At 48.5% G+C, this 25191-nt stretch overlaps 13 protein-coding genes across 13 annotated transcripts; 8 read left to right on the top strand and 5 right to left on the bottom strand.

The window, feature by feature from the left end:
• Positions 1 to 140: 140 nt before the first annotated feature.
• LACBIDRAFT_311604 (uncharacterized protein) lies at positions 141 to 848 on the bottom strand (the record flags this gene model as incomplete). Its single annotated transcript, XM_001877009.1, has 2 exons — positions 141 to 224; positions 279 to 848. The coding sequence occupies 2 exons, from the start codon at positions 846 to 848 to the stop codon at positions 141 to 143; spliced, it is 654 nt and encodes a 217-aa protein (XP_001877044.1).
• A 40-nt stretch (positions 849 to 888) lies between these two features.
• LACBIDRAFT_311605 (uncharacterized protein) lies at positions 889 to 1245 on the top strand (the record flags this gene model as incomplete). The annotated part of the gene is made up of 1 exon (XM_001876545.1): positions 889 to 1245. One exon carries the CDS (start codon positions 889 to 891, stop codon positions 1243 to 1245), a length of 357 nt encoding a protein of 118 aa, XP_001876580.1.
• A 1162-nt stretch (positions 1246 to 2407) lies between these two features.
• Positions 2408 to 3398, top strand: LACBIDRAFT_311606 (uncharacterized protein; the record flags this gene model as incomplete). Its single annotated transcript, XM_001876546.1, has 4 exons — positions 2408 to 2635; positions 2754 to 2863; positions 2920 to 3031; positions 3081 to 3398. 4 exons carry the CDS (start codon positions 2408 to 2410, stop codon positions 3396 to 3398), a joined length of 768 nt encoding a protein of 255 aa, XP_001876581.1.
• A 1658-nt stretch (positions 3399 to 5056) lies between these two features.
• On the top strand, positions 5057 to 7263 carry LACBIDRAFT_311608 (glycoside hydrolase family 79 protein; the record flags this gene model as incomplete). Its single annotated transcript, XM_001876547.1, has 9 exons — positions 5057 to 5246; positions 5303 to 5569; positions 5626 to 5673; positions 5736 to 5788; positions 5848 to 5919; positions 5975 to 6070; positions 6128 to 6192; positions 6245 to 6321; positions 6371 to 7263. The coding sequence occupies 9 exons, from the start codon at positions 5057 to 5059 to the stop codon at positions 7261 to 7263; spliced, it is 1761 nt and encodes a 586-aa protein (XP_001876582.1).
• A 1453-nt stretch (positions 7264 to 8716) lies between these two features.
• On the bottom strand, positions 8717 to 10301 carry LACBIDRAFT_245866 (uncharacterized protein; the record flags this gene model as incomplete). Its single annotated transcript, XM_001877010.1, has 4 exons — positions 8717 to 8791; positions 8848 to 9134; positions 9191 to 9487; positions 9545 to 10301. Coding segments are annotated over 4 exons (1416 nt in total), but the record flags the coding sequence as incomplete, so codon positions are not given.
• A 524-nt stretch (positions 10302 to 10825) lies between these two features.
• On the bottom strand, positions 10826 to 11282 carry LACBIDRAFT_246149 (uncharacterized protein; the record flags this gene model as incomplete). The annotated part of the gene is made up of 4 exons (XM_001877011.1): positions 10826 to 10849; positions 10905 to 10964; positions 11014 to 11106; positions 11169 to 11282. 4 exons carry the CDS (start codon positions 11280 to 11282, stop codon positions 10826 to 10828), a joined length of 291 nt encoding a protein of 96 aa, XP_001877046.1.
• A 1084-nt stretch (positions 11283 to 12366) lies between these two features.
• Positions 12367 to 13194, top strand: LACBIDRAFT_311611 (uncharacterized protein). Its single transcript, XM_001876548.1, has 4 exons — positions 12367 to 12418; positions 12470 to 12533; positions 12588 to 12933; positions 12987 to 13194. Exons 2-4 carry the CDS (start codon positions 12524 to 12526, stop codon positions 13078 to 13080), a joined length of 450 nt encoding a protein of 149 aa, XP_001876583.1. The 5' UTR covers positions 12367 to 12418; positions 12470 to 12523; the 3' UTR covers positions 13081 to 13194.
• A 300-nt stretch (positions 13195 to 13494) lies between these two features.
• On the top strand, positions 13495 to 14991 carry LACBIDRAFT_311612 (uncharacterized protein; the record flags this gene model as incomplete). The annotated part of the gene is made up of 1 exon (XM_001876549.1): positions 13495 to 14991. The coding sequence occupies one exon, from the start codon at positions 13495 to 13497 to the stop codon at positions 14989 to 14991; it is 1497 nt and encodes a 498-aa protein (XP_001876584.1).
• Positions 14992 to 15089: 98 nt separating this feature from the next.
• LACBIDRAFT_246424 (uncharacterized protein) lies at positions 15090 to 15666 on the top strand (the record flags this gene model as incomplete). Its single annotated transcript, XM_001876550.1, has 5 exons — positions 15090 to 15257; positions 15307 to 15343; positions 15396 to 15493; positions 15546 to 15570; positions 15623 to 15666. 5 exons carry the CDS (start codon positions 15090 to 15092, stop codon positions 15664 to 15666), a joined length of 372 nt encoding a protein of 123 aa, XP_001876585.1.
• Positions 15667 to 15928: 262 nt separating this feature from the next.
• Positions 15929 to 17704, bottom strand: LACBIDRAFT_311614 (uncharacterized protein; the record flags this gene model as incomplete). The annotated part of the gene is made up of 7 exons (XM_001877012.1): positions 15929 to 16419; positions 16472 to 16816; positions 16867 to 16978; positions 17028 to 17149; positions 17199 to 17276; positions 17324 to 17409; positions 17469 to 17704. The coding sequence occupies 7 exons, from the start codon at positions 17702 to 17704 to the stop codon at positions 15929 to 15931; spliced, it is 1470 nt and encodes a 489-aa protein (XP_001877047.1).
• A 362-nt stretch (positions 17705 to 18066) lies between these two features.
• Positions 18067 to 19619, top strand: LACBIDRAFT_152223 (uncharacterized protein; the record flags this gene model as incomplete). The annotated part of the gene is made up of 8 exons (XM_001876551.1): positions 18067 to 18303; positions 18356 to 18440; positions 18548 to 18792; positions 18846 to 18873; positions 18925 to 19011; positions 19059 to 19299; positions 19359 to 19517; positions 19571 to 19619. Coding segments are annotated over 8 exons (1131 nt in total), but the record flags the coding sequence as incomplete, so codon positions are not given.
• Positions 19620 to 20222: 603 nt separating this feature from the next.
• LACBIDRAFT_183098 (uncharacterized protein) lies at positions 20223 to 23059 on the top strand (the record flags this gene model as incomplete). Its single annotated transcript, XM_001876552.1, has 6 exons — positions 20223 to 20511; positions 20562 to 20633; positions 20689 to 20903; positions 20962 to 21433; positions 21486 to 21783; positions 21836 to 23059. 6 exons carry the CDS (start codon positions 20223 to 20225, stop codon positions 22980 to 22982), a joined length of 2493 nt encoding a protein of 830 aa, XP_001876587.1. The 3' UTR covers positions 22983 to 23059.
• Positions 23033 to 24984, bottom strand: LACBIDRAFT_192523 (tubulin alpha). The gene is made up of 8 exons (XM_001877013.1): positions 24954 to 24984; positions 24810 to 24888; positions 24654 to 24685; positions 24392 to 24602; positions 24037 to 24338; positions 23805 to 23977; positions 23603 to 23757; positions 23033 to 23550 (listed from the first exon to the last, which is right to left on the bottom strand). Exons 2-8 carry the CDS (start codon positions 24868 to 24870, stop codon positions 23144 to 23146), a joined length of 1341 nt encoding a protein of 446 aa, XP_001877048.1. The 5' UTR covers positions 24871 to 24888; positions 24954 to 24984; the 3' UTR covers positions 23033 to 23143.
• Positions 24985 to 25191: the final 207 nt, after the last annotated feature.

A 25191-nucleotide genomic window follows, 5' to 3' on the forward strand; every position in this document is an offset into this window, starting at 1 on the left:
CTGGAAGCGACAAGTTCTCTGGATTGACGACACCTTGATGGAGGTCAAATGGAATTGGACTTGTCGTTGACAGCATTAGGGCGGGCTCAAAGACGGGAGATGTAAGTAGGGAACGAGTCACGACATGTCACGATGTCACACTAGTCCTCGTCAAACCATTTGTCTTCTGCATCCCTGTCATCATCCAATGTATCATCCCAATCAACTCTGTCGTAGTCCATGTCCTAGGATTCATAAAATTCAGTAGCTGTAGCAGGCGGCTTCAATTTATTACTTGCCTCCAATAATCCGTAAATGAAGTGTTCTCGAATAAGACGTTCAAACGTTTCTTTGGCCTCCTCTTGCCCTTCTTCTTGCTCTCCTTCTTCCGTTTCCTCATCGCTTTCACTGTCTTCCTCTGCCACAAATTCGCCCCCAGGCTTTTCTCTGTACAGCACCCGTATGCGCTCCGCCTCTCTCTCCTCTTCATAACCACCAAGAAGGGATGCCAACTTCCCAACATGCTTCTTGGCCCCTTGCAGGAAATTGTTCTCGGCCCAATCTCGTTCCTCTGCACCTTCTTCTATTCCTCGGCGTTCACGCCCCTTCCAGAGCAGCGGCCATGTGTTCCGCGCAGAATTAAACTGTAGTTCTGGAGGGTTTTGGTTGGTGAATCTCAACCGTCTGTTCCTCACAGTGGGAATGGCAGCTCGTTGTTTTGGAGTGGTAATGGTACTGTAATGAAGCAGCAAATGTGGGGGCAACTTTGTGATATTTATTGTCAGAAATGAAATTGGATCTGTCCTTGGAGAAGGATGATACTCTGCGCTCAGCCCAAGGTAGTCGAGTGATGGTTTCTCTTGGAACATGAGTGTGACGAGATAAGATAAAACGCGTGACACATTCGTTATGCAACGTGAACGTGACAGTGACGTCGCGTCAAGCTGCCGTCAAGCACCCATGTCGTTAGCAGCATCATCGTCGTCGTCGTTGCCGCAATTGTCACCTTTTCACCTCAATAGTTGTCGATGGTCTTGGTGTTCCTCCACCTTTCCCTCCAGCCAGGATCTCATCCACCACATCCTTAATCAACATATCCGGAATGCTGTCCCTGTCAAGCGCGCTGACCTTCCCATGCTGCAGCGTGCAGAGGAAGGTGTAGGGGACAGCCTATCGCTCTCTGGCATGATGACTGGAGTGTTATCTAATCCAGATCAATATGCTTCAAACTCCTCGAATGACCGTATGTATCAAGATTTGCCATAACTGGGACCACCAAACTTATAGAAATTGCTCCATATCATAGCAGCATCTTCTCTACCATCCCCGCCTGCTTCGAGTCCGCCCTCGCTATCACATACCTCACCAGATCCAGCAGAAGCATTGTCCCAACTTCCACCAGGGTTGGAATCTTCAAAATCATCACAAGAATCGAGGGACTGTGTCGAACAGCAATTGACACAAAGTTTGGAGATCGGGCTCGAGTCAAGCAATGAATACACTGGAGAGGAAGATTCCGATGTCCCAACGGGGCATAGATCTGAACCTCACCTCGCATCCAATGACCTGTATGCAGGAGAAATAGAATGGAATCCCCCTAAACGCGCTCTAGCTAAAACCTCTGAGTCTTCACAGTCAAGTTTGTCCACAGGCATGACATCTTCATCGCAAGCACTTTTGCAGCCACCCTCGCAGCGTTACCTTGTGTCTACCCCACAATCTCAACCCCCTCCTCTGCAGGGCCCTAGCCAGGCCAAGTTCGGTACCAGCCCTCCTTCGATTTTTCCTTCTTCTATCAATAGCAGCACACCGGCAGCACAGGGACAACAGTCCTGGTATAATCAAAACCCTGCAGCGCTTCTCCAGCCCGCCACTGGCAATACTGACAAAGCCCTGAAAGGTGATGGATCGCGACCTGGTTTTTTTGCACGCAAGAATTCTGAGGCATCCTTATCATCGAACAGGGGTCAATTAACTCATCATGTCCCCCCCGTGAATATGTTTCGCTCTGGGACACTCCAAATTAATCCGGCGGCACCACAGTTAGTCTCCTCTGATTCACGCAGGTATGCAGCACCTCAAGTGGTGAACAATGTCCTGTTGCACCATCATCATCAAGAGGATCACACTACATCCCGGATGACACGGACTGTGTACTCAGCTCTGCACGATAGCCAAGCATCGGCTCAATTGTCTCGGTCTATTTCTCCTTCGTCTCAAGAATTCCCAGATATGCTTCAGACCCAGGCACCTTACCGGAGCCAGAGCTGGGGGATATAACATGAATTATTTGTTAAGTAGCATACATACATACCCGTTAAAATCAGCTGCAGCATCACCAGTAATCCTTACGCGCTGCAAATGTAGCCATTCAACATCTGTAAACAGAGTCAGACTCATTCATGGCCCGTCGACGTCGGATAAACCCATGACCACTGAACCGACGAAATCTGAACAGCGAGATGCGGCGAATGAACTGGCTCTGACGAAATCGGTTCCAGACTCACTTCTTGTCGTCTTCATCCACGGGTTCAAAGGGACCGACCAAACATTTCGAGAATTCCCCAAGAGACTGGAGCACATCCTCTCGGAGACCATATCGAATGTTAAGGTGGAATGTTTGGTGTTCCCTGCGTACGAGGTGACGTGTACCGATGCAATTGCAGCCCATTTCCAGCTAAAGAACGGCTATCTTGATACCTAGACTAAAGGGGAGTTGGTACGTATGGCTGAGGTTTCTTGATTCCTAAGACTGACCTCGTTCTCTACGATAGGACAAAGCGGTAGTCCGTTTCGCAGACTGGCTTACCACCTTGACCGTCGAGCGTGAGGTTGCTTCTGGTGGAGAAGCAGGTAATGCCAAGATCGTCTTGTGCGGGCACAGGTACGTTGCCTGCCAAATATTCAACGCGCGCACTCGATCTAATTGAGTGCCTTCAGTATGGGCGGCCTACTTGCTGCTGACACCCTTCGTGAGTTTGTCAACTCACGGCCAGATGCTCAAGCTCCCTTATGGCCGAAGATCATTGCGTGCATTGCATTTGACACACCCGTAAATTCATCTACCTGCATTTCTACTATCAAACTGAATAGTGTTGTAGTACTACGGTTTACATCCTTTCGTTGTCAAAAACAGCGCAACTAAATACGCCGATGCTGCAAAATCGATTGGAACACTTCTGGGATCATTCCCCGGGTTCAGCGCTAAAACGACAACACCCCCACCAAATTTGGTTCATATTCTGTGTTCTCCTCTCTTCCAAGTACCCCCTGGTGCTTCTCGGGTCCTGGTGATGTTGTCGACTCCTTTGTACTTATCGATTCAGCTTCAAATTGTACCGAAAAGGCTCGATTTGTTGAATACACTCTACAGGATGCGTTTGGAGTTGACAAGGACCATCAGAGGGATGCTAGACTGACAAGAAAGCGACGAAAAGCCCCCAAAGAATCTGGGAATTGGAAATAGTGTTGCCGCAAAGTCACGCCGGCATGGTCAAATCTTCGCCGGATATCAGCATGCACGATATGCGCGAGCTCACCAACGTCCGTCGCGCGCACGACCGTTTACGTTTCTCCCTCATCTGATTCACGCGACGTGCAAGCGCAAACCTCGGGGCTGAGGCGCGTAAATCAGCTCGTATGAAACCTCTCAGCGGAATGAGTCGGTCGCGCAAGGTCCCAACAATGGCTCCCCTCACCAGTTCTAACATCGTGAAGCAGACAAAGGTTGTCTTCGCGAAAAGTAGTCCAATGACCCGATCTTTCTGAAGAAGGTGAAAACAAGCGCGAGAGCAGGCTTGATATTTTGGGTAGTTTCAGAGGGGGACCTAGATCTCCGTTATGAGAGGATGATCTCTGACCAGAGAATTCTGACCTTGACCAGCCTACTTATTCCTGTTTTACTTAGCCAGAACTTGCATCCACTTAATGTTATTATGTTCTACCATAAGTAAACAGTTTTTGCTCATCTGCTGAGGGAGCGGCGAGCCTCCGTCGCGACTAGAAGGCTGTGGACCGTCGACCGAAAGCAGAAATCGCTTTAAAGCAACTTTAGGTTTAAAGTCCTTTGAAGTCGGAAATAGCCGACTTTAAAGCACTTTGAACTTTGCTTTGAACTTTGCGGCAACACTACTTCAAAGAACCCTAAGCGAAGTACTTGGCCCTAGATCCACCGATCCAGTACGTCGAGTCGGGGGGGAGGTACAGCCACCACCGGCTACTCGGCTAGAAGGTTCTCCGAAGCGTGTCCTCCTTTGCCTTCCACATAACTTACATTCTGAGGTCTCTGCTGGTGTACCAAACCCTTGTATAATAACTTGATATAACACACTACGATACCCTTTGCCAGTTCCAGCTGAAAAGAAGAGAAAACAGGCCCAATCTTCTCCAACCATACCAGGCACCTCCCAACATATACTTTATGGCCTCGAGCATTGCTAAATGAATAAATAGTAATTCAATTAAGTTGGTACTTATATTTGCTTTGAGAAACCTCTAGCCTCGAGTCCAGTTACACATCACCAAGACCAGTCTGAGCCCAATGCCAGTCACATTGCCAAAGCACAACAGATACATTTGCCCCTCCCATTCAAAAACAAGCATGTTCTATTGAATTAAATCATATTCCGCTACTAGATGTAATAAAATAGTGGTCGAGCATTGGATTGAGGTCGGCGTCGACCAAGCGTCGACTTGCGTTTCCGAAGCTCGGAAATAGCCGCTGTCAGTGGCACGTGACCGATCGGACGTCCAGCATCGGTGGATCTGAGGCCTCTTGACAGACTGCACCCCTCAAGTTTGGCGAACTCCCAGTGAGCGCTGAGCGCCATTTTTCGGCTCAAAGTTAGTACTCTTGCCCATTTGAAATCAGCTTCATGCTGGAACGTGCTAGACGACGCTGCCAGCGCGCTCAAGATTGGTTGAACAACTTCATTGGAGTTTGTTGAGCAATGTTCGATGCCGTTACGGCTCTACTTCATTCCGAACGTATATCAACTGATTTTCGGCGCTTGATGGTCGAATAAGACCCGTCGAGCGTTCCCATCGATCTCTTCATCTACTCCAACGTACGTGCTTAATGCTTAACACTACCACTCCTTCAAACATATCTGGCCTCTTTAAGTTCGCCTGTCTGTCCCTTCTGATACCTCTATGCTCTGCCACCAGTGTCATTCAAGTCAACGTACCCGCAGCGCCGTCCTCGCAAAATGTGGTGTATCCCAACTTCCTGGGGATCAGCTTCGAGCTCAGTTTTGTGAATGATTATTGTGAGAACCATTCTTGTGATCAGTAGATTCTGAACGCTGAAAGTCCTGAACCGCAGTTGGAAATGACACGTCGACCATCCCTGCTACAGTCATTAATTACCTTTCCGCTCTGCGTTTGCGCACTGGCGCTGTGCCTTTGCGCATCAGGATAGGCGGAAACTCGATGGATAGTTCGGTTTATGTATCAACTCAGACTTCCCCCATGGTTCAACACATCCAAGGAGCTTTGAATGCAAATGACCAGTCAGTCAACTACGGTCCAGTTCTTTGGGATGTCCTCAATAAAATTGCTGGAGAGGTTGGAGGCGCCAACTATCTGATTGGTACATCCCCATGTCTGGCCAAGTGGCGGTAATAACTTACACGTTTGTCTCAAAAGGCCTGTCTCTCCTTGATCCTAACAATCCAAATGTCCCGGTCGAGGCAGGTGTGTATTTATAAACAAAGGTTGTGCCATCCGTTGTACGGCAATCTGATGGATGGTCACAGCCGCAGTGCAGGAGACATTGGGCAATAATTTGGATGGGTTTCTTTTAGGAAATGTATGCTGTTTGTTTGTTTCAACGAACCTCGTTCACCGTGATTGTGCTGTATTCGACAGGAACCAGATCTTTACACTTCTCACGGGGATCGGCCAAACATCCAAAACTACACGACGGATAATTATATCGACGTGAGGAAGTTATGAGCAAGCGAAATTTGGACTGTTGGCTAAAACCTTTTTGAAGGATTTTCGAACTGCCGCAAGCCACTTGACTAACACCTCGGCAGGTGACATTTTAGCACGGCCTCTCTTGGGAGGTCCCACTATATGCTGTGCATGGGTGAGTCGACGACTTAAAATATTTGAATGCATTAACCCTTAATTCCCGTCTACGAAGAATCTTGATGCTTTGTTAACGGGAGGATATTCTACCGCATTTGATGATGTCCTGAAGTATATCTCGTAAGTGTCCTGCATGGCGCCACGATTTCTAAAGAGATCTGAGATCCGTTAGTCTTCAGCACTACCCTCAAAACAACTGTTTTGGCAGCTACCAGTACGAGATCCCTTACTACGTGCAACATCCAAATGGTAAGTTTTACATTTGACTTCGTTGAATGTTTTGGTAAAAGACTTATAGTGGTCAATCTTTCTGCTTGGGAGCAGCCGGGTATCGACATCGTTAACGCGAATACTTCGTCGCGACGACCACAACTCATTATGACGGAATTTAACTCGGCGTCGTGTGGAGGCATCCCAGGAATTTCCAACACATTCGCTGTCGGTTCTCTCTGGACAGTAGATTATGCACTCCAACTGGCATCAGTGGGGTACAGTGCAGCCTACATCCATACAAGGGAACAAGGGATTTCATACAACCTGTTTGACCCAAGCCCTGGATCTTGGACTACCAATCCTCCCTACTACGCCCTGCTGGCAGTGGCTGAAGCGCTACAATCCAAAAATGGCAGCAAAGTGGTGGACCTTGATATAATGGGATCGAGGACCGACTTGAATGCCACCGTCAGCGGATACGCCGTATACGATGCCATCGACTCGAGTGTCCAACAATTCGTTCTCTTCAACTATTACAACGCAACTTCGACCTCTGCGCCCTCCGCTTCGTTCTCCCTTCCTTCCTCGTCGTTCAAGTCGGGCTCAAGCAATGCTATCACCGTGAAATACCTGACTGCTGTCAGCATGGCAGAAACCATGAACATTTCTTGCGGTGGTCAAACGCTCAGAGGTGTGGGGGATGGAAAGCTTGTCAAAGCTGCGGATTCGTGGGCCGCCGCTAATGTGCAGATCGACTGTACCAAGGGATGCACTGTCAACGTCCCTGCACCTGGGATGGCGGTCGTGTTTGCCGGTGCGGCACCAGTCCAGAATAACGCAACCAACACCAACACTACCACTGGTGCTGCCAAACCGTCGAGCGACGCAACCAGCACAGTACTCGCTCTGTCTATAGTACCGATGGCAAAGAGCCTCGTTCCTCTTTGTGCAGCAGCCCTCTCGTTCTTCTTCATTTGAGCGCTACTTATCCTGCCCAAATGTTTGAAACATTCTGCGTATTTGTGAGTACATTTGAGTGGTATTTGGTCAGGGTATAGTCTTTGTATTAGTTACACCTGTACTTTGAGCGATGCCACTTTCGAAAAGATAAATATTTGTTGTAGTCTAGATGAGTTTACAGAACCAGCGTAAAGGGAAGATGTGTCTGTGCAATAGCCGTGAAATGTGTTGCGTGGTTTATCTAGTATTATTGTCATGCAGGAAGGTAGGACCAAGAAGAGAAAGGAGGGAAAATACACATGAATAGAATAGTACAACAGCCCTGTATAATAACATGTCAAACACTCTAACCCGCCTTTTGGTACATTCAGCGTGACTGCGACCCAGCCCCGTTTTCGTCCTCTCGTACATCTGCTGGCGAACGGCCAAATAAAAAGGAGGTAGCGTAGTGCTCCGCTGCATAGAGAGTGTTTCGGAGACTCCGTTTAACACTTCTTCCCCGATTTTCCCCAACCTGGGGAGCTGCTTCACGCTGTTCTTGTCTTCCCCTACCATCCCTACTCGATGATGATTGTACGGGCTCTGCCAGCTCCCGTCCCGCGAGGGGTGCTGAAGTTCTTCCTGTACGCAATTGCCAAGCATTTCCTGTGGATGATTCGTCCCTAAGGCTTAAAGCCCCTACGGTCGGAAAGCTCGGCAGTTCTATAGAGGCCGCTTGCGACGGTCCTTGAGTGGATCGTTCTTGATAGTTGAACTCAACAAATGGCTGGCGTGGAGTCTGATCTTGCGCGACAGTCCGTGATGCTGACGCAGACGACCCCTGGGCACCACGACCATGTCCTATTTCTGCGAAGTTCAGATCCGGAGTTAAAACACGATTGCTTCCAGCAAGAACCCCCCTTGAACCACCCTGCTGATAATTACGAAAGAAGCCCGCACCATTGGAATTGTCTGTTGCAACGCTGCGTTCAGATGCCACTTCACTCGGCGGGGGTGACTGCGACGACTCCACAATGGGCAACATATCTGCAAGTGAACGATTCCCCCGAGGGTATCCACGTGGGCGCGAAGGGCCAGGTGTAGCTGCTTGGATCTGAGCATTTAAGATGGACGTTGCCCCCCGTAGATTGGTCGATGGTGATATCTCTGGTATACCGCGCCCTTCGACAGCCAGTGTAGGGTTGGGTACCGTAACCGTTCGAGCGGGGCGTTCTCGTTGAAAAACGAACTCGTGGGACTGGACTGGATGCATAGGTTCAGGTTCAGGTTGGGTGCGGCGCGAACCACGAGATGTTGTTACATAGGGGTTTGTGAAGACGCGTTGGCGCGCATAGTCATCGTCTTCAAATTCTCCTCCTATTTCTGGCTCTGGAATATCGTCCTCGTGGTACCCATCCAGATCATAGTCGTCCTCGTCGTAGTCTGTATCATCGGTGCCATTCAGTTCGGTGATGCGATCGAACAACTCTGTCAGGTAGGCTCTGAGTTGTGACACGCCTTTTCCAGAAAACACGCAAAAAGCGAGGCGCTGTGCGGAGTTGAAGTCCTGCAGGTATTAATCGATAAGCAAATTATAGAAATGATAGAAATACTGATGCCTACTCTGGGTGCGTCTCGACAGAATCGTTGCAGCTCTGGCTGACGAAACGCAGGCACGCCAGTGAGACTGAGGTGAGTAAGCTTGTGCAGCTTCTGGAGCAAGAAGTGAACGGCCATGACAGATATTTGATCACAATATGACAAGTGAATCCGTTCCAGTGTGGCATGTCGTTCTGCTAGGGCATAAATAGCCTCGTCTGTTAGATTATTTACTCGGACGAGGCCAATGCGGCGTAATTTAGGTAGCGCTGAAAGCTCAAAAACCGACATGTCCGTTAGCAATGCGCAGTCTGTGCAAACATTTATTAGTTTAACATTTTTTTGGAGCGAAGAAATTAAAGCTAACTGGCAAAGTCAACATATCGTATTCGCGTGCAAGATCGAGCCAGCGTGCGAACTGCACGGTCATTGATCTTACTAGCATGGCCAAGGTGAAGGTAGTGAAGGTGCCTCCCAAGTTTACATATAGCCTCAACAGCCCTATCGGTGAGGAGACTGCATTTTGATAGCACCAAATTTCGAATCTTGGGCGCATGAGATATGATACCTTCCACAGCATCATCCGTCAGCTGAGCGCAAGCGGTCAAATCTAGCATGCGTAAATGCTCAAAGGAGGACGACAGAAAGAGGGGTGGAAGGTCATCTTGCTTTTTGTTAGAGAGCGGGAAGGGGTTTGGAGCATCCATTGGCATATCTGGACGGTGAAGCGCAGGAAACCCAGCATCCGTCAGGGCTGGGCAATTGGAAAGTCGCATCTCACGCATGTGGACAGAGTGAGTCCATATGGTGCGAATTGAGATGTCCGTGATGAGTTCGCATTCATTGAGATCTATCTCGAGAAGGAATGGACAGTTTTCTGCCAGGGCAATGATGGGCGTGTCGGTGAGTAGATTTAGACCACTTAATTTGACTCTTCGCAACAGGGGACAGTTGGCTGCTAGTGCGAGAACTCCATCATCCGAAACAAGACTACATCCTGAAATATTGATGCCTTGCAACCGCTTAGCTGCAGAGGCAAACCCGACAATGGCTTCCGTTGAAGCCTGTGCGACTCCAGTGAGATCAATGGCAACAACGTTTACGAAAGCGGGGAGAACTCTGAAAAGGATGTTGCCTGATATGTGTGCGCAACCGACGAGGGTTAAGCGTTCGAGGCGGTCGCAGCGAATAAATAGGGAGAATATGTCATCACGGAGGTCGGATCCAAGGGAAAGAAAGTTGAGGCGACGGATGAAGCGCGCGTAGGTAAAGGTCTGATTGGGTTTATTGAGCAGTTTCGCCATCTTCTCGAGTGTAGCGTACTTGGGAAAGGCGGGCTTGTGCCATAGGAGTTCTACGGCACACTCGCACCAAGTGCGTGAAACACGAAGAGTGCTGAGAAGATCTCGAGATGAATGAAGATACTTGAGAATCTGAATGAGAATTTCTGGTGGCAATGTTGAAATCGGGGAGTACATCGGTGGTTTTCTTGGTCCTGGGCGACGCTTGGACGACCACTGGGCGGGGACTGGTTCAACAAGCACAGGCTGGTATACATTGAAGAAGCCGGACTGGATAGGATCTTCTTCGTCATAATCATCGGAGAGAGATGTGTTTGAGGGGATAAAGTGTCGGTAGATGGTCATGATGGTTGGAAGGCAAGAGCAACGAGGTAACGGAGACAACTTGAACGTGACGGAAACAACCCCGACGACGAAAACGTGACTTTGTCTTACAATTCCGTCAAGATACCAAAATATTGCTGCACAGTGCAGGCGTCTTAATACTCCATTGCTACCCAATATCCAAAAGATGAATAAAAAATATCTCATAGATTGGCCTACATCTTCCTCCGTGCTGGCGAGCTAAAGGGCTGAGCTGCTTCTGCAATGTGGAGACCATAGCTCTGATAACAATGCCACGCCATAAAACATGCGAAACATGTTGAGCATCATCGCGTCGATAGAGGCAACCAATCCAAAGAGACTACCACTGGGAAGCGCTATGTTCGCGCTGGTGGTGATACCTGGATAGACCACGTTTCATAAGAAATAAAAAGCCAAAATAAAGCCAAAACACACCAAGATGACACCATCCCCTCTTACGAAGAGCATTTCCATCTTCCGTTTTGCAACCTGTAGCTATCAGCTTCTTTGCAGAAAAAAAGGAGAGATCAAACCCTACATTTACAACGCCCTGGCCAGTTGGCACGCTGTCCGTATCCACGATCAAGATCGTCTCCTCAACGTCGCTCATTATCAAATTCATGTGGCCATCGTAAGCCTGCACCAACTTCGAGTTATTCCAAAAGGAAACGCGACGAATGAGGCAAGGAATCTACACACATGCAGGATCCCAGTCAATTCCCGATCTCCTCTCAACTTTACAAACACCCGCTCACTGAGTGAAAGTCTGATCAGGTCAAAAGGCTCCTGGATTCCCGAAGATGAAAGGTCCATTATGTCTGGTGACTGGTGGAAGTCCTTGCTGAGTGCTGAACGTTGAACGTTGAAGGGCCTGAACACTCGATCTAACACGTGATCTTTCACATCCTGTCAGTGTCATGCTTGTTCCATGCCGGTAAGTTAGTGTGGCGGGAAATAGCCCCATACCCTAATTCTCCCAAGCAAATTTGCTTGGGCCTCAAAGAGGCCCTAATTTGCACCCTAAATTTCGGCAAATTTGCAGGTAGGGGTCCGGGGGCGCAGCCCCCGGGAGCCCGGCTAATTTGCGCAAATTAGCCCCGCAAAATAGGGCAAATTAGCTAATTCACGCAAATTAGGGTCTGCTTGACCAACTTTTTTGTTATGTGCACAAGTAACTGCACGGGGGGATCAACGATGGCGAGGAGGGAACTTATTTACTGATGACTACTTGCGTGCTGTTTGAGTCTAAAGAATTTCTTTAGGTGCACATTTGACGGCGGGCGTATGGAACGACTTTCAAAGTAGGTTTTACGTGATTGAGTTTGTGAGCAAAATCCCGAGCTACTCCTCGAATTCACAGACGTCGCTCAAAATCGACCTCGACGAAGCCATTAGCATGCCCATTAACAGAAAATGACGCCGAAACCTGCCGTTGTTCTCTCACTCAAGACCTCGCTAATTTGCCCTAATTTGCATGCTGGTTTCGGGCTTGTAGCTTTGATCAGCAAATTAGCGCAAATTTGCAGGGCAAATTTGCAGCTGCAAATTACAAGAGCCTAATTCCCGCCACACTACTATGCTATATCAGTACTTCGGCAGACCCTCTCAGTCGGCGGTCACAAATGTCACATTTTTTGGCGGATGAACGTGACAGACCGTGACTGGTCAAAAAACAGAACTTCGCCAATTCTTCGTTTTTTTTTGACGAAAAAAAGCGGAGTTAGATTGGATTATACCCAGGAGGCCCTGTATCAAATTTCGTGGCAAGATGTTTTGTGGAAAGTCTGAGATCAGGAAAGTGCCGACTGAGAGGGTCTGCCGAAGTACTGATAGGGCATAGTACCCGGGTAAGTTTCTCTAATCTTCCACTTGGCAGATTCTAACTTTTTTGCAATAGAAACATTACTGCGACTATTGTGATGTCTTTCTGACTCACGATTCTGCTTCTGGTGAGTTGTAACGGGTCCTTCTTTGCCTCAACGAAACTCACTGGTTTACAGTACGAAAAGCCCATAACAGCGGAAGAAATCATCTTTCAAACGTCAGAGATTATTATGCATCTGCGTTCTCATAACCTTACATTGTAGGCTAAATGCTGAGCAACACAATAATATACAGCGCTGGGTCACGATAAAGCCCAGAGCATCATTGACCAGATTACATCGGCGTATGAGACGGGTGGTGGCCCGCCTCCAGGACGGTTCGGCTTTGGACCTCAACATTTAGGCGGCTCACCTTCCGGATACGGTGGCCCGCCCATGGGTTTTGATGGACTCATGCCCCCACCAGGGTTCGGTGGACATATGTCTGACTGCCTTTCGTACCCCAACCTCCCTCTCACTATTTCTTTTCTACCAAGCGCGACCTCCCTTCCCCCCTGGGCCAGGATTTTCTCCGATGATGCCTCCAGGCGCTCCTCCTTTCCCTCCAAATGGCATGGGACCGCCAGGGGGGTTCCCGAACGGTATGTTCTGTCTCCTAGGTTTGAGGAGACTGCTGTTGAAATTGTGAGGTTAGGTCCCCCTCCCTTTTCTCCCGGCGGTGGACCTCCAGTTGGCATTCCTCCATTCCCGCCAGGTGGGCCGGGTGGCCTCCCTCCACTTGGTTTTAACGCCCTCACAAGGGGGCCCTTCTGACTCTGATCCCAATGGGCCTCCGGCTCAAGGTGTTCCTCCAACAATTCATCCTGACCGATTGCGAATGATGGCGGGGGCCAGATAATTTGACAAACCTTTTCATATTTAAGACTACTTACTGTATTACATGTACACACACACCCAGGCAAAATCGCAAATGGCAGAGCGCTAATTAGAGCTGATATATGATACCTGATTTTGGTTAACAAGAGTCAAATGACATACATAGCGCGATAGTTTTTTTAATTTTATTTATGTAAAGGTTTCTGTAGTCAGCACCAGTATGTGCCACAGACGATCCACATACGATCGCAAGAATGGACTGCAATTGATCCACAACGAGTCATGTACTCCAAGCGCCTAACTTCAACAACCTACACACCCATACAATGTCCGACGCGATTCGAACCGTCTCTCGATGGGAGAATAGCTCAAGCCCGAGCCCTGGTCGGGATCCAACCCCCTCACCGCCACATCCCCTCGCCACTCTTCCAGAAGAATTATTACGCGAAATCTTTCTCCACTGTCTTCCGACCGTTGAATTCATTCGTCCCAGCCGCACATCCGCTCCACTCCTTTTATGTCAGGTTTGTTGCGCCTGGAGAGCCTCCGCGATAGCCACGCCCGAACTATGGGCCTCCATCTCCGTCGGTTCGCACTTTGACAGGCTCGGGCGTTTTCCTCGAGTGGAACTGCTTGAGCTGTGGCTTGAGCGTGCAAAGAATCGCCCGCTATCGATTTCGTATGGCCAATACGGTGTTGAGAGTGAGCTCCCAGCATCCTCGGTTGGCCATGGTTTGGCTGAAGAGGAGTTGACTAATTTTTTTCGTATCCTTTTCGGCCGCATCGCGCGATGGAAGTCACTCAGGCTGTGTCCCAGGGAAATGGTTGATGCTGTCTTACCAGCCATCCCACAATCTGGGGCACCGCTTCTCCAAAAGCTCTGTTTGTTCCTTCCCCAGTCTATAAAATACGAGGACTACGTACTTTTAAACTCTGCAGACCGGAGTCTTTGCAATATCTGGCGCGATTCCGCACTCTTGGACACATTCTCCCTCTTCGCACATGATCTCTACCTTGATGGTGACGAGGACTCGCTGTGTAGATTGCTTCATATACAATGGGGCCAGCTCACAACCCTCACAATCACTGCTTCACGAACTATCGCTCAATGCCTAGAGTTCCTCAAAGAATGTCCCAACCTCGTGGATTGCGTTTTCCATTCTATCTACGCAGACGACGACGACGATAATGATATTTTTTCCGCCCTATACCCCTCAACCATCCGCTGCACTAGTTTAAGATCACTCTCCTTACGCTATTCCGGGCCCGCCTCCGATTTTATTACAGATCTTCTTTTCACAAACACGACAATTCCCGCTCTCCGTCGACTTACCCTTTACGCCTTGCAACTTTTCTCGCTTCACCCATTTGCGGCTTTTATTCCCCGATCTTCCTGTCACATCGAGGATCTCACCCTCTGTGGTGTCATCATAAACGAAGCTTGTCTTTTACTGTTTCTTGGATTAGTTTCACCAACACTAGTCAGATTGTGCATCTGGCATGGTGCTGCAGGATCAAACCGCATTCCGGTGAAATACATGTCAGAATCCGTCTTGCACCGACTCACAAGAGACGATTCGCATTCGAGATCACCCGTGATTCTTTGTCCTAAACTCGAAAGCGTTGATCTTGACTACCGCGCAGTAACAGCTCGAGACGGCCTGTTTGCCAAAATGGTGTCCTCTCGGTTTGGCGTGGAGCAACATGGGATCACGGCACTGAAGAGCGTTATCTTGAGGTTTGGTCGCAGCTTCGATATCTGTGCACTGAGGCAACTTGAGGACGAAGGTGTGATTGAGGAGCTCGAGATCTTCGGTGGATAGTGTCGAAATGCGTAGTAGATTAGATTTAGCTGTTTTAGTCTGTTTGTTTTTGGCGAACGTGCATCGAAGAAGCTCTTAGCTTCAACTCTCGCTAAACCATGTCCACCCAGCCTCTCCTTCAGCGGACAGCGACGAAGCGCATCGCCCTCCCCGTTCGAGTCGAGCCGAAAGTTTCTTTCGCCAATGAACGCACGTTCTTATCATGGTTACATTTCACTGTCGTTCTCGGCGGTCTCGCTGTTGGCTTGTTGAACTTTGGCGATAAGGTGCGCGCTTAATCTTCCCTTTGCGATCCTAGTATCAAGTCATTTTCAGGTTGGAAAAATTAGCGCAGCCATGTTTTCCTTGGTCGGTCAGTCCCATCTATTCAATCTTTACCTTGGTCGGTTCCAACGCGCTCCCAGCCATGGCGATCATGATCTACGCCTTGTATACCTATCACTGGAGAGCGAATTCTATTCGCCGTGGAGGACGTGGTCCTTATGATGACAGATTTGGACCTGTGAGTGCTTACTTCGTCTTTCCGCAACGCCCCGTCTCAACGTTTCAACAAGACTGTCTTGTGCATTTCCCTCTTGGGTGCGTGGTATTCCCGTAGCGGATTTTCCGGAGTATCAAACGACGTTTCCAGTTGCCGTCGTTATCAATTTCGTCTTACGCTTTGCGCAAAACTGAAGTTAGTTGGTGCTCCAAGTTCGCAGGCTCTTGGGCACGACTGGGTAGTACATATCTATCGACACGACCTCAACGACTTCTACCCTTTGTTGCATAGCACACTGATATTGGTGAACATATTTATTCAGGTATATCCCTAGCTGTGTTTTTGTCGCTTCAACCCTGCCCGGGTCGAGAGGCTTGTGTTGGTTGTATCCACCGAAGATATCGACATGGACCGCCGTGACTAAATGTGTTTTAAGGGTCAAAATAGCAATCACCTTCAAACATCGCAAGAGCTCACATGTTTTCTACTTCGACCACTCCGCGTACTGACCACGCTTTGTGCTCTTTCGTCCTCATTTTCAGGAGCATCGTCAACCTCCATGGAGTCGCCGTTCGTTTTACTGTCACCGCCTCCTGCATCTTCACCTTCTCCACCATCTTCACCTTCTGCAGGTTGACTGGTCCTCATGCCAAGTTGCCCTTTCAACACCTGTATGTCGTACTCCACTTTATCTACCACTCTCTTGGTCTCCACCAGAGCCGTAGTAGCTTCCAACAATGCTTCAAATTGGGCACAATTCTCTCGAGTAGGCATGACAAGGCGACTATGCGACAAACCAAGCTCAGAGAAAGCTTGCGCAATTTTTGGAGCGATGGCAGCTTTCGGAACGGGGAGTTTGAAAGATCGAATGTAGGCGGCCTGATGGGCGGCTTTGGTCGCAGGCGCGTTTGCAGAGAGGTCCGTTCGTATGATACAATGTTGCGCATCTGGTGTACAGTGTTAAACACATCAACAATTCAACTAGGTTCTGGCCAGTACCATATGCAGTGTTCTTGGCAGTCGGCGGACGCTTGATGAGTGGCGTGCTGATAGACAGAGCAGATGGAGTAGCGGGACTATCCATGTCCATTATGGAACCTTTTTTCCTCAGCTTCTTCGTATCCACCGTGATCCCCAAAGGTCCTCCATCGTCTTCCACGATATCTGGAAGGCCAGAATCTATGCCAGCAATCGTCCTCAAGAGGTCTTCCCGGTCTCTCTTGAATTTTCTTTCGTTTTGCTCCAGCCTCTTAATTTCAATGTAAAGTGCTTCTTCCTCTGCTATTTGCTCCGGCGTGCGGTTTTCAAGGCTCAAAAGATATTTCTTTCGCGTTAACTCTCGTTCTATAAAGCAAATTCAAAACAATTAGAAACTTGAAAGAGAAAAAAGAAACCTTTGTCGAATTGGAAGGTTGATATTAACTGCCCCCTGCTCGCCTCATCCCCAGCCCAAGGTCGGTTACGAACAAGTTTTCGGCAAACGCTGTAGTATCTGTCTTTCAGATCCTATGAAATGGTTCAAAAGACAAAGCGCTGCTAAAGAAAGATGTCTTACTTCGAGAGTGCGAGGGGTACCTTCAGGATAGCTGTAGCGATCGTGAATGATATACCACCGTGTGTCGTACTCTTGGACAACATTGAAAAGGTAGTCAGTTTCCTCTTTGGTCCATTCCTTGTCTGAGAAGTTTCTGGTATCCGCTGGCATCATCAACAACAGCAGACTCACCTTCCAAGAAACGCGTGAATTCATCCTGGGAATAAGTGTAAGACACGGGTGGTACATTATACTTTGCAAATGGATATTCTAGCAGGAGATGAGTCCAAAAACAATGGAAATAGATAGACGCGCACCCGCAGCAGGATCGGTCGATGCTTTTACCCAATGCCTAAGTTCCAGTCCGTCTTTCCGCGCTGCGTTCTTGAAAGGCCGTTCTTCCCTGGCATCATCAAGCAATATTGAAAGCTGATTCTGGAGTCAGAAGTTTTTGGGCACTACCATTTAACTTTTCCTCCACCAGTAAGATTAGGTTTCTGCTTCAAGCGCGGTTTGGCGAGCTGTGCAGCAATTGAAGGTGCAGAGGGCCCAATGAGTGAGTAAAGTTCTCGCGATATTCCTTCAGGCTTTCGTGCCGCAGGCGTTGCTGCCGGCTTCTTCTGTTGTGAGGGGCCCGCCGCAAGGGTTGCATCTGGAATAGAGAGTGCGCTACGAACGTCTGCAGCTGAAGCAGCCATGAACAGAGAGCTGATAGTCACGTGGTTACATCATTATTGGTACTAATACTAATACTAATAGTATCAGTACTCGTAATTGACTCGTAACCTTGCACTAACTTCTTGTACTATCCACCACCACCATGACTTCCAAAGAGGCCAGTGGCGAGGACGAGTTTGTGAACGTTTGGTTTGGCAAGGGCAGCCATGAACATACACCCCCTCATCACCGCAAGGACTTCTATACCCAATGGACTGACCAAGGTATATTATCGACTTCAATCTTCATTGTCAGCACTCATTGCTTTTGTAGCATCCGCTACATATACCAATGCAACCCTCTCGGGGTTTGTATCCCACGTCATGTGCCATCCTACCGACTGACTACTGCTATCTTCAGTGCTGATGCTCTGCGTCGCATATACCCCGAGCACTCCCTAGTTATGACAAGGGATTTGCAATTGAATGTTCTTCGTTTCCCTGGAGTCAACGTTTCTCCTTTGGAGAAGACCCCCATGGTTTCGAACCTTGTTTTTGTCCCATTAGCCCGCAGCTTGGGCGGTCTTCCAGGGATATTGGTGGACCAAATCCAATTTGGAGCGTTCCAACTGAGCTTCAATGTAAGCTATCAAAGCAGCATCTTGAGGCCATTACATCTGACCAATGCAATAGCAACATCAATTTTTGGCTTTCGTCGCCGAGGCAAGTTCAGAATCGGCCAGTTATGCTTGTGCAAAAGTGTTTATTGGCATTCACAGTTTCCCCTTGGATTCGGTACTTCGACGCAAACGTACATACTGCATCAGGGTAAATGTTTGAGTAATTCATTCGGCAGACTTTATGTAATCAGATTCTTTTACAAAGGACCCGAGGACGCGATACGCACCTTGCTCATTGCTGTCGGGGGTTGGAGCGATCACCTCCACGATGAAATTTGGGTTTACAATCAAGGATCATGGCAGAAGGACCATGGGCTGTGGGTTGACATCCAGAAGGCCGACTGGAAGGACATTATTCTCAAAGAAGAGTTCAAGAACGCTTTGAAAAAGGATGTTTATGGGTTCTTTTCCTCTGGGGCGATATATAAGGAACTTGCGATTCCCTGGAAGGTATGTTCTCATCTCACTTGGTCGTGATCAAAAGTACCCACAAGAATACTCAGAGAGGCCTAATCTTTTATGGACCTCCAGGTTTGTCTCAAGTTTCAACTACTGTGATCGCCCTTGCTGAAGAATAAATAGGCAACGGAAAGACTATTAGTATCAAGGCCATTATGAAAACTTGCGGTGAACAAGGATATGCGCCTCTCTACGTCAAATCCTTCCAGAGTATGTGGTCACTTCCTTAGCTTTTCAGCAGTCTTACACTTGCAAAGGCTGGCAAGGCGAAGAAGCAGCTATGGCAGCAGTATTCGACAAGGCCCGACAGTCGTCTCCCTGTGTTATAATACTCGAGGATCTTGACAGCCTGATCAATGACAAGAACCGGTCTTTTTTTCTTAACCAGCTCGATGGTATTGGAGGGATTGATGGTCTTCTCGTCATCGGAACAACTAATCACTTTGATCGTCTCGATCCTGGTCTGAGCACCAGACCCAGCCGTTTCGATAGAAAGTTGTGAGTTTGAACAACTGGGTTTTTTCCCCTCTATAAGAATTAACTTGTCATCAACGCAGTAAATTTGATGATCCAGACTGGGATGAACGGATTCTCTATGCACGATACTGGCAGAAAAAGTTGTTTCCCAACAAAGCCATCGACTATCCTGACCGACTGGTAAAAGAAGTTGCTGACCTCACCAATAAGTTCAGCTTCGCGTATTTGAAAGAGGCATTGTGTGTTTACATTGGAAGCCTGCATTTCCTGTCTTGCTCACTCAACATTTCAGTGTCTCCACCCTCGTCACGTTAGCTGGCTTGGAAGGTGATAAGCCCTCTTTCGAATCGATTCTTAAGGTTCAGATCGAGACCCTCAAAAAGCAGCTCGATAAAGCTGATGTTAACCCTACTTCGTTCGAAACCATCTGCTCCTCCAAAAATTCAATACCTCCTTCACTCCGTGTCCCTTGCCCAGATTTTTCGCAGCAGCGTGATGTCCGAGTCCTGCTCGATACCCTTTCGGAACATCCTCCAAGGATCTACGGCCTAGGCACCCACGGTCGCGACATGCATACATTACATGATGCTCTATTGAGTGCCCTTGCGAAATGTGGCCTTCAGCCTCCACGACTCTCCGGCACGGATCCTTCTTCTGAGGTAGAGAGTCGGATGGGTGATACAGATGTCGGAGCTTAGCCCGTGTCGCTTGTCGAAGAAATGGAGATATCTAGTTAGCATGAATACCCCCTCTTGGGGGGTATTCTGTGACCTGAGAGCTCAACCCGATTTCAAGTCTCGTGTAAACTGTAGAGAAAATTGTATCAGCTATCTTATCTGGAATAGTGATCGATGAGTCACTAATAGGCTGATAAGCAACTTTTGGTGTATATTTGATGTATATAGTCTTCATATCGACGTCTCTACTTGTCATTGAGGTTCACCATGTCCAAAGCTAATCTAGGGTCAGACCTGATCCCTCTCTTCAAATCCATCGGGCTCAACCAAGCGAAAGCTGCAGAAGCGGCCAAGTCTCCTAAGACCGCAGCTGTTCTGGAGGCTATCATCAACGACAATCATACTGTAGCAGCAGGTCTTGACGAAAAACGATCAGGATTGATTGTTGCACTAGCCGGGTCCCTTGCGAAGACGGACGGAGTTGACCTACCAGAAAGAGACTATGTTGTCAACAAAATCTTAGACGGAAAGTTGAAGTCGGTCGACCAGGTTTCGGGTATGTGTTGACTTCTGTCTGCAGGTTTTACAAGGCTCACGCCCCCCTAGTCGCTGTTAAGTACGTCGAGTCACACAAAATACCCATTGAAGATGCCGAATTCGATCAAGAGTGCGGAGTTGGTATGAATGATGCTTTGGTCCATGGTATGTATCTATTGAACGGTTCTACCATCAGGCTTTAGCATCAGCCCCGCGGATCTTCATGACCAGGTGAAGACGTATATCGCAACAAATCGTATTCCTGGATGGGCGAATTTTGGAACTGTCATTAGTGCCCTCAAAACGACCCCAGGCCTTCGCTGGGCTAATCCCCTGGAGGTGAAAAATGCCGTGGAGAATGTCTTCTTAGATACTTTTGGACCAAAAGAGGCAGCAAAGCGCAAAGAGAAGGTAAGATAGAAATAAATGAATCGAGGAAAAGTAGTTGACCCTTCTCTCGGAACCCAAGAAAGATACAAAACCTGCAACGCCAGCCCCGGTTTCAGAGTCTCCGACGGATGATTCAACAACAATTCGAAGAACGGTGTTTGAGGAAGGTTTTTTGGGACAACTTCATAAACCTGGCGGAAATCCTCAACTGCATGATCGCCTCCGTGAAGCCCATCTGGCTGCCACTGGCGGGAATGTATGGACACGTTTCCCCCCCGAACCAAACGGTTATCTCCACATTGGTCATTCAAAGGCCATTTTCGTCAATTTTGGATACGCAGCGCACCATGGGGGAAAATGCTACCTTCGATACGACGATACCAATCCCGAGAAGGAGGAAGCCAGATACTTTGAAAGCATCTTGGAAATGGTACGGTGGCTTGGATTCGAACCCTGGAAAATCACGTACTCGAGCGATTATTTCGAAGAACTATACGAACTTGCCGTGGAGTTAATCAAGCGTGATAAAGCATATGTGTGTCATTGTACCCGTGCGTTCTACCCTTCTCTAGTCCAGGCCCGTCTTACATGACTTGAATGCAGAGGAGGAGATCAAGGTCGACAGAGGAGAGAAGCGGGGTCAGCCCAGACCTTGTATTCATCGGGACAGGCCTGTGTCGGAATCTCTTTTTGAATTCGAGAATATGAAGAACGGCAAGTATCGCCCCAAAGAGGCAAATTTACGCATGAAACAGGACCTTGAGGATGGGAACCCTCAGATGTGGGATCTGACAGCATATCGCGTGCTGGAGACACCCCATCATCGTACTCACGACAAGTGGAAGATTTACCCAACTTACGACTTTACGCATTGCTTGGTAGATAGCATGGAAAATATATCGTCAGTATCCCCAGCCCGTTTTCTCAATCTCCGCTCACGGGTTCAACACTAGACATTCGTTATGTACTGTGGAGTTTATTGCCTCACGTCAGTCATACGACTGGCTTTGTGATGCATTGGAGGTATACAAACCCAGACAGTCGGAATATGGTCGACTCAATCTGGAGGGTACCCTCATGTCCAAGCGCAAAATCCTTGCGCTTGTCAACGAAGGATTTGTGACTGGTTGGGATGACCCTCGTCTTTATACTCTGATTGCCCTACGGCGGCGTGGTGTGCCTCCAGGCGCCATCATCTCGTTCGTGAGCACCCTGGGGGTATCCACAGCAGCGTCCAACATCGAGATTTCTCGGTTTGAACAGACAGTTAGGCAGTACTTGGAGGGCACTGTACCTCGTCTGCTGATGGTAATGCGCCCATTGAAAGTCACAATCGAGAACCTACCAGAGGACTTTTTACTGATGATTGAGAAGCCACTTCACCCGAAGGTGCCAGAGCTCGGCACGACTTCCATACCTTTCACTCGCACAATCTATATCGAGACTGACGACTTCCGCCTGGAAGATTCGGAGGACTATTTCCGCCTAGCTCCAGGAAAAACAGTTGGGTTGTTCCAAGCACCGTTCCCAATCACCTGCACCTCCTTTAAGGCCGACCCCGTGTCTGGGGAAGTTGTAGAGTTGGTTTGTAAGGCAGAGAACGAGGGTCGTCCCAAGAAGCCCAAGGCATACATCCAGTGGGTGGCCGATCATGCTGCCTCAAGTAGTCCAGTAAGGATCGACGAAACACGGATTTTCCATCGTCTCTTCAAGAGTGATCGTCCGCCCAGCGACTTCCGGAGTGACATCGCATCGAACTCATTGGAGGTCGTAAAAGGTGCAATCATCGAGGTTGGCTTTTGGCCATTGGCGAAACGGGCAATGGACGAGGCACGTCAGGAAGCAAAGGCTAGAACAGACAAGGCTGCTGCGTTTAATCGATCTCAGGACGACGAAACACCACATGCGACCAACGAACAGCTCGTCGGCAACGAATGCCTCCGATTTCAGGGATTGAGGGTGGGGTACTTCGCTCTGGACAAGGATGCTCGCATCGCTTGTATCAATGAGGGAACCAAAACTACAGGCCGAGAACAGGGCGATTATATTGTTCTAAACCGGATTGTCAGTTTGAAGGAAGACGCTGGAAAAACACCTTAGTCGGTTTTTTTTGTCAAAGTAATAGCTTCCATAACGTTCGGCCATTCTTTCATACTCGAATCAAAGTCATAAAATTCCGCAGTGATATGAAAGCGTGACCAAGGGTAGTAGACGTGCAAGGATCGTAAAGAGGAAGGTAAGGTCAAGTCGTAATAGAGAATCTAATATTCAGCCTCCTCAACATCCGCCGAGTCGATGCCAACCTCTTCGTAATCCTTTTCCAGTGCTGCAAGATCTTCGCGAGCTTCCGAGAATTCACCTTCCTCCATACCTTCACCCACATACCAGTGGACAAAGGCTCGCTTTGAGTAGAGGAGATCAAATTTGTGGTCAAGACGGCTCCAAGCGGTCGAAATGGCGGTGGTGTTGGACAGCATGCACATGCTGCGGGACACTTTGGCAAGATCACCTCCCGGGACGTGAGCAGGTGGTTCATTGCAAATGCCAAGCTTGAAGCCCGTGGGACACCAATCAACGAACTGGATTGTGCGTTTAGTCTTGATGATCGCCACTGCAGCGTTGACATCTTTGGGAACGACGTCACCACGGTAGAGCAAAGCACAGGCCACTTAAACTTAATGTTATACCGAGTCGTGCGGAATAAAAATGGGCAGACGCACTATATTTTCCTTCTCTGGGGTCACACTTTACCATCTGGTTACCGGTCTCAAAGCAGGAAAAGGTCATGTCGGCGACGGAATTTTGCTCATGGTGAGCCTTCTCGGCCGAAATAATGGGCGCAAATGTAGCAAGAGGGAAATGGATTCGAGGGAAACTGCCGAGATGTCAACCAAAGGGACAATCAGTAGGGACAAGACTTACGGAACCAAGTTAGTTTGGAATTCGTTCAGATCAACATTAAGAGAACCATCGAAACGCAAAGAGGCGGTGATGGAAGACACGACTTGCGCGATGAGCCTGTTCAAGTTTGTGAGACTTGGCGAAGCGATGTTCAGATTCTTCTTGCAGATGTCATAGATTGCCTCATTATCGACCTATCCGTAGATACCGCCTCAATTCAAGTATTTGAAAGCCATGAAATAAATAAACTTACCATGAAAGAGCAATCGGAGTGTTCCAGGGTGGTATGTGTAGTCAGGACTGAGTTATATGGTTCCACAACAGAGTTGGCCAAGGTAGGTGCGGGGTATACACTGAATTCTAGCTTGGACTTCTTCCCGTAGTCGGTCGAAAGACGTTCAAGGATGAGGGCACCAAAACCTGAACCAGTTCCACCACCGAAAGAGTGGAAGACAAAGAAGCCCTGGAGCCCAGAGCAGTTGTCCGCGAGACGGCGAACCTTGTCCATCACGGTATCAATTTGCTCCTTACCAATGGTATAATGGCCACGAGCATCTATGAATAAGAGGGTCAGACGGTTCTCTCGCCAAAGCATACAGGGCGCATACAGTTGCTGGCAGCATCTTCCTTCCCGGTCACAAGAGTCTCAGGGTGGAAGAGACTCCTGTAAGGGCCGTTTCGTACTTCATCGATGACATTAGGTTCTAGGTCGATGTAAAGGGACCTAGGCACGTGTTTGCCAGACGAGGTTTCGGAGAAAAACGTGCTGAAGCCTCCATCGTTAGCGGAGGGCGAGCCTTCCAGCAGGCGACCATCAGGCTATAGATGCGGTTAGAACGTTTATTAGTGACCATGTCGAGGTATGCTCACGCTAAGACCATGCTCGACGGTATAAAGCTCCCCTATGATAATCGGATCAGCATCACGCCACTTTTTGTTCAAGACAGACAAATGTTAAATGACGCGTTTTGGGGCAAGCGGCTCGCGACGATGTTAACTGGAAATGTTTGAAAGGCAGAAACTCACAGCAAGCATTGCCGATCTGGACACCAGCCTGACCGACGTGCACAGAGATGACTTCACGCATTTTCAGAGAGAATTAAAGCTTCAAGTTGAAAAGGCAGAAAATCAATATTGTGGACGACGAGCGGCGCGTAGAATAAAACTTACAGAAACAGAATGGAGAGAAAGGACACTGGGATGACAGAGGACAAAGGTGAGGATGATGCCAGGGGGACATTATACAACTCACGCTTTCCCACGATCCGACCCTGTCACATGGTCTGTGCGTACCACTGTTGAAGACCCTCAATCCACCGGCATCCACAATTCTCGGCTTAAAAAATGTTGTGCGTCGTATGACATATTCTCAAAGGTATTAATGGCATTGGTGGCATTGGTGGAGTGG

Source organism: Laccaria bicolor, genomic scaffold (assembly GCF_000143565.1).
Source record: "Laccaria bicolor S238N-H82 LACBIscaffold_4 genomic scaffold, whole genome shotgun sequence".
NCBI classification, from domain to species: Eukaryota; Fungi; Basidiomycota; class Agaricomycetes; order Agaricales; family Hydnangiaceae; genus Laccaria; species Laccaria bicolor.